This window comes from Polyodon spathula, chromosome 24 (genome assembly GCF_017654505.1).
Source record: "Polyodon spathula isolate WHYD16114869_AA chromosome 24, ASM1765450v1, whole genome shotgun sequence".
Lineage (NCBI taxonomy): Eukaryota > Metazoa > Chordata > Actinopteri > Acipenseriformes > Polyodontidae > Polyodon > Polyodon spathula.
Window position 1 is genome coordinate 19,394,912 of NC_054557.1, and position 7,192 is coordinate 19,402,103.

Consider the following 7,192-nt stretch of genomic DNA (forward strand, 5'->3'; position numbering starts at 1 on the left):
GTCACAACCCACAGCACAGTCTGAAGAAAAAGAGAAAACATGAACCTCTTGTTTTTTAATTTGATTGTGTTACATGTTCCCATGTTTTACTGCTGTTGCACAGTTTCTCTAAACCCTCACTAGCTTTGTTTCTTGTAAGAAGCTGCAGAGTGACACTCCCAGCTCTACAGAAGCACATCAGCACTGACTGGGGTGTGTCCCCTGATAAAAGTTTCCTGCAGTATGTTTCTCCTACGGCTATACTGTGCGTTTACCAGTTTACCCGGGTGCGCCATGTTTATTAACAGGCTTTACCAAACCTCTCTGTGCTTTACAATGCTTCCCTATGCTTTACCACACCTCTCTGTGCTTTACAATGCTTCCCTATGCTTTACCATACCTCTCTGTGCTTTACAATGCTTCCCTATGCTTTACCATACCTCTCTCTATGCTTTACAATGCTTCCCTATGCTTTACCACACCTCTCTGTGCTTTACAATGCTTCCCTATGCTTTACCATACCTCTCTCTATGCTTTACAATGCTTCCCTATGCTTTACCAGACCTCTCTGTGCTTTACAATGCTTCCCTACGCTTTTGCTTTGTTGTGCTTTTGATGTGGGGAAACATTGGCTATTATGTCACCTTGATTTGCATATGGATTTCTTATATGCAAAGCAGCCAGCTTCCTGGCCACACCCAGGTATAAGAAGCCCAGCTGGTCTGCTTGACTCAGTCTCTTCTAGTTTCAATAACACTGATGAAGGCACTAGAACCCAAACGCTGGTCTGCTTGACTCGGTCTCTTCTAGTTTCAATAACACTGATGAAGGCACTAGAGCCCAAATGCTGGTCTGCTTGACTCACGCTCTCTTCTAGTTTCAATAACACTGATGAAGGCACTAAAGCCTGAAGGCTGGTGTTTCTATTGAAGTCTCCTCAGTGTCAGGTCCAGGGCCCGTGGGTTTCGTATTGTCTGTGTAGCTTGTGTTTGTTAATAAAGAAAGTTGACTGACCCTGCGCCATGCTTCTTCGCTTCTGTTTCAGATCAAGGCTGAGGACTCCAGCGAAATGTCCCACCCCCCCCCCCTCCCCCCACCCACCCCCCGGAGCCCGTTCGGGTCGAGGGGTCCGTGTCCCAGGCGACAGCTCATGCTGGTTGAGCCGACCCCATTCAATTAAGTAAATGTAAATTAGAGACCCTCCCCCCCCCAATAAAAGGTTCGTCAAACCCAGACTGAGCGGGCTGTTAAGGCGTTTTCGACAATTCACAAGAAAAGAGACTTGCCGGGCCAAATGCGTACAAGGAGGCGACACGACACAAATCCTCTACCTTTCAAATCTGTTCACGATCACAGTCAATCACTCCACCGAACGAAGTGAAGAGGTCTCTCTCTCTCTCTCCTCTCTTTCTCTCTCTCCCTGCACACTGCTAATCTGTGTCTTTCTCTCCACTCCTCTCTCTCTCTCTCCCCTCCCTTCTTTCTTCCTCTCTCTCCTCTCCTCCCCTCTCTCTCTCGCTGTCTCTCAGTTGACGGCTCTCTTGCCCGCACAGCAGCAGCTCTTATTGCAGCAGGCTCAAGCGCAGCTCCTGGCTGCAGCGGTGCAGCAGTCCAATGCAGCCGCAGCCGTGCATGCAGCCAATCAGCAGCAGCAGCAGCAGCAAAACAGCAGTGAGCAGATAAGCAACCCTCTGCCCCAACTCACCCTGTCTCAGCCAATCCAGCTCACTGCCCAAGTAAGTGTCCCGCTCTCTCCCTCTTGCTTAACCAATCGGCTCCACAAACAGGTAGCCTGAATCTGATTGAGTCCTGTGTCAATAAACATGGCTGCTCTCTCTCTCTCCCTCTCATTCCTCATTTATTATTTACCTCCTCCCTTTCTCACCCCTCTACTTCCCCCTATCCTCTCCCTTTACTCTCCCTCTCCTCTCCCTCTCCCACCCCCTCTACTCACTTTCCCATCCCCTCTACTCCCTCTCCTTTCCCTACTCCTTCTCTCTCTTCTCTGCCCTCTGCTCCCCTCTCCTCTCCTCTCCTCTCTCTCCTCTCCCTCTCCCATCCCCTCTACTCCCTCTCTCCCATCCCTACTTCCTCTTCTCTTCCTCTCCCTTCCCCTTTAATCTCTGTCCCTCTTCTCTCCCTCCCCCTCTACTCATCTCCTCTCCTCTCATCTCCTGTCTCCTATCTCCTCCCTCTCCCCCTTCCTCTCTCCTCTCCTCTCTCCTCTCCTCTCCTCTCTCTCATCTCTTCTCATCTCTCTCCTCTCTCTCTCGCTCTACTCTCCTCTCTCTCCTCTCCTCTCTCCTCTCAGGATGTCCAGCAGTTGCTGCAGCTCCAGCAGCTGGTCCTGGTCCCAGGGCATCCTTTGCAATCACCTGCACAGTTCCTCCTGCCACAGGCACAGCAAGGACAGCAAGGTAGGGGGCTTTCGTTCTACACAAGCACTGCAGGGGCAGCTAGGTAGAGGGGGGACTTTCACTCTAGAAATTACATTTGAAGATATTGGAGGGAAAGGGAAGGGAGAGAGGGAAGAGGGAGAGAGGGGAGAAGAGCAAGGGAGAGAGGGGAGAGAATAGAAGAGGGGAAAGGGGGAGAAGGAGAGCAGAAGGGAGTGTGTGTGTGTGTGTGTGTGTGTGTGTGTGTGTGTGTGTGTTATTTCATTGTGTGCGTGTTTTATTTAAGTGTGTGTGTGTGTTTTATTTCAGTATGTGTGTTATTTCAGAGTGTGTGTGTGTGTTTTATTTCAGTGTGTGTGTTATTTCAGAGTGTGTGTGTGTTTTATTTCAGTGTGTGTACTTCCTATTCTAGTGCATGTGTTTCAGTTAGTCCAGTCTTCTCCCTCACAGTAACCTTGTGTTTCATTTCTCTTTCAAACCCAGGCCTGCTAACGACACCAAATCTAATTCCGCTACCTCAGCAAAACCAGGGGGGGCTCCTGTCCCCCCCTCCCAGACTCAGCCTCCCCACACAGGTAAGAGAGCACAGAGTCCACTAGGGAAAGGGTGCATGGATGAACCCTGATCTCTTTACAGCGTCACTGCCCAGTGTGTGTTCCCATACACTGTCCAATCCAAATATACTGGACACTGGGCAGCAAAGAGATAAAGAGTAACGCTGGTTGGATCAGCTACGTGCCTTCATGCGTGAGCTGCCTCTCGGGGTCAGGCTCCGTGTTGCTGGCAGTACACTGGCTGTGCACTAGATGGCACTGGGAGAGGACGGCACTTTAAAAAGCAGCGCGGTACGGCTCTGAATCTTCTGTTCATCTCAACTAATGTCTAATTTGTTTCAGTCTCAGAAGTGTTGACCCTCCTGTGGCTCTGTAGATCTCTAAGAAGGACAGCTGGTACACCAGAGTGTTACAATTAACCCCTCTCCCCCCCCTCTCCTCTCCCCCCTCGCCCCCGTTCTCCCCTCTGTCCCAGCAGCACGTTCACAGCCACGTCAGTAAGTGTGCGGAGAGCCAGTCCTCCTCCGGAGGCCACACTGAGGAGCCCAGCGACCTGGAGGAGCTTGAGCAGTTCGCTCGCACCTTCAAGCAGCGACGTATCAAACTGGGCTTCACTCAGGTACTGGGATCAGAGAGAGAAACTGAGAGACACACACTGAGAGACACACACTGAGATACACACACTGAGAGACACACACTGAGACACACACACTGAAATGCACACACTGAGATACACTGAGATCACTGAGACACTGAGATGCACACACTGAGACACACACACTGAGACAAACACACACGAGAGCACTCTATGTGTGTGACACATGTGTGTGACCACTGAGTGTACACTCACACTGAGTGGACACTTCTAATGTCACCACACATTGAGACACACACTGAGACACACACTGATACACTGAGACACACTGATACACTGAGATACACACTGATACACTGAGACACACTGACACACAGTGAGATACACAGACACACAGTGAGATACACTGAGACACACTGATACACACAGTGAGATACACTGAGACACACAGTGATACACTGAGACACACACTGATACACACAGTGAGATACACTGAGACACACTGAGATACACAGACACACAGTGAGATACACTGAGACACACAGTGAGATACACTGAGACACACAGTGAGATACACTGAGACACACTGATACACACAGTGAGATACACAGACACACAGTGAGATACACTGATACACACAGTGAGATACACAGACACACAGTGAGATACACTGAGACACACAGTGAGATACACTGAGACACACTGATACACACAGTGAGATACACAGACACACAGTGAGATACACTGATACACACAGTGAGATACACTGAGACACACTGACACACAGTGAGATACACAGACACACAGTGAGATACACTGAGACACACACACTGAGAGGGAGGGAGGGGTGTTCAGCTGATCAGACATGGTGAGGTCGTTCTCTAGTCCTCGGAGGGTGTGTTCGCAGTGGCTCAGTGGCAGACGGGTGTTGACGTGTTTTCCCATGGTGCACTGCAGGGTGACGTGGGGCTGGCAATGGGCAAGCTGTACGGGAACGACTTCAGCCAGACAACCATCTCTCGCTTCGAAGCGCTGAACCTGAGCTTCAAGAACATGTGCAAACTGAAACCACTGCTAGAGAAGTGGCTCAACGACGCAGGTGAGTCCCCCTCCTCCTTCCTGTAATCCCCTCCACCTCCTCTCTAATCCCTCCATAACCCCCTCCAGTCCCTCTCTCTAACCCCTCACCCCCTCTCTCCTTCTCTAACCCCCTCTCAGAGACCATGCCGATGGACACCACTATCACTCCATCCCTCTCTAACCCCCTCTCTCTCCCCCTCAGAGACCATGTCGATGGACACCACTCTCACTCCATCCCTCTCTAACCCCCTCTCTCTCCCCCTCAGAGACCATGTCGATGGACACCACTCTCACTCCATCCCTCTCTAACCCCCTCTCTCTCCCCCTCAGAGACCATGTCGATGGACACCACTCTCACTCCATCCCTCTCTAACCCCCTCTCTCTCCCCCTCAGAGACCATGTCGATGGACACCACTCTCACTCCATCCCTCTCTAACCCCCTCTCTCTCCCCCTCAGAGACCATGTCGATGGACACCACTCTCACTCCATCCCTCTCTAACCCCCTCTCTCTCCCCCTCTCAGAGACCATGTCGATGGACACCACTCTCACTCCATCCCTCTCTAACCCCCTCTCTCTCCCCCTCAGAGACCATGTCGATGGACACCACTCTCACTCCATCCCTCTCTAACCCCCTCTCTCTCCCCCTCAGAGACCATGTCGATGGACACCACTCTCACTCCATCCCTCTCTAACCCCCTCTCTCTCCCCCTCAGAGACCATGTCGATGGACACCACTCTCACTCCATCCCTCTCTAACCCCCTCTCTCTCCCCCTCTCAGAGACCATGTCGATGGACACCACTCTCATTCCATCCCTCTCTAACCCCCTCTCTCTCCCCCTCAGAGACCATGTCGATGGACACCACTCTCACTCCATCCCTCTCTAACCCCCTCTCTCTTCCCCTCTCTCAGAGACCATGTCGATGGACACCACTCTCACTCCATCCCTCTCTAACCCCCTCTCTCTCCCCCTCAGAGACCATGTCGATGGACACCACTCTCACTCCATCCCTCTCTAACCCCCTCTCTCTTCCCCTCTCTCAGAGACCATGTCGATGGACACCACTCTCACTCCATCCCTCTCTAACCCCCTCTCTCTCCCCCTCTCTCAGAGACCATGTCGATGGACACCACTATCACTCCATCCCTCTCTAACCCCCTCTCTCTCCCCCTCTCTCAGAGACCATGTCGATGGACACCACTCTCCCGAGTCCCAATCACCTCAGCAGCCCCCCGCTGTGTGGATTCGAGGGGCTGCCCGGTCGGCGCAGGAAGAAGCGCACCAGCATCGAGACCAACGTCCGCGTGGCCTTAGAGAGGGCCTTTGTAGCGGTGAGGGAGCCAGCGAGTGTGTGTATGTGTGTGTGTGTGGGTGTCATTGTGTTTGTGGGTGTCACTGTGTGTCAGTGTGTGTGTTTATGTCAGTGTCTTTGTGTGTCAGTGTGTGTGTGTGTGTCAGTGTGTGTCATCATGGTTGTTGAGAGGGGTTAGGGGTAGAGAGAGAGAGAGCACAGAGACAGAGAGTGTCTCTCACAGCTCTAACTCTCTCTCTCGCTGTCTCTCTCTCAGAATCAGAAGCCGACCTCGGAGGAGATCCTGCTGATGGCAGAGCAGCTCACGATGGAGAAGGAGGTGATCCGTGTGTGGTTCTGCAACCGGCGCCAGAAAGAGAAGCGCATCAACCCAGCCAGCGCCACCCCTCCCCTCCCCAGCCAGCCAGCCACCCCGCACAAACCCCCCTGCTACAGCCCGCACATGGTACGATCCACCCCTAACCCTACCCCCCTGCTACAGCCCGCACATGGTACGATCTACCCCTAATCCTACCCCCCTGCTACAGCCCGCATATGGTACGATCCACCCTAACCCTATCCCCCTGCTACAGCCCGCACATGGTATGATCCACCCCTAACCTGCTTGTATACCACACATGGTACAAACCCTTTACATAAACGCTACCTGGCTTTACAGCTTTTACAGAGTGTTGCCACCAGGGGGAAGGTGTGCTGTATTAAAAACAACCTACAATTCAATTAAAAGAGGAATCACAGTTACTGTGTCCTGGTAAAAGCACAGCACAGTGAAGTGAAGAACAGAGAAGATAATGAACCAACCCCTTCTCAAAAGACAGCAAAGTGTAACTTCTACACACACACGCACACACACACACAAACACTGGGACACACACACACACAACACACACACACACGCACACACACACACTGGCACACCTTCACGCTCCACACACACACACACACACACACACACACAAAACACACACACGCACACACACACACTGACACACACACGCACACACACACACACACACACACACACACACACAAAAACACTCACACACACACACACACTGACACACACGCACACACACACACACACAAACACACACACGCCCTCACACATGACACACACACACACTGACACACACACACACACACACACAAAAACCACACAACACGTGTGTACACAACGCACACACACTGACACACGCCCACCACACACTGGGACAACACACCACGTGACACACACAATGTTTGACACACACACGTGACACACCATGTTGGGACG

The 7,192-nt window shown here is 52.0% G+C and overlaps 1 protein-coding gene across 1 annotated transcript in view; it reads left to right on the top strand.

The window, feature by feature from the left end:
• Positions 1-7,192, top strand: part of pou2f2a (POU class 2 homeobox 2a) — a 64,234-nt gene that overhangs the window by 53,253 nt on the left and 3,789 nt on the right. Inside the window, exons 4-11 of the mRNA XM_041225714.1 lie at positions 1,025-1,135; positions 1,494-1,715; positions 2,291-2,396; positions 2,859-2,950; positions 3,408-3,548; positions 4,482-4,623; positions 5,787-5,938; positions 6,176-6,364. Of these exons, the coding sequence (XP_041081648.1) occupies positions 1,025-1,135; positions 1,494-1,715; positions 2,291-2,396; positions 2,859-2,950; positions 3,408-3,548; positions 4,482-4,623; positions 5,787-5,938; positions 6,176-6,364 (1,155 nt within the window). The remainder of the gene's footprint in view (positions 1-1,024; positions 1,136-1,493; positions 1,716-2,290; positions 2,397-2,858; positions 2,951-3,407; positions 3,549-4,481; positions 4,624-5,786; positions 5,939-6,175; positions 6,365-7,192) is intronic.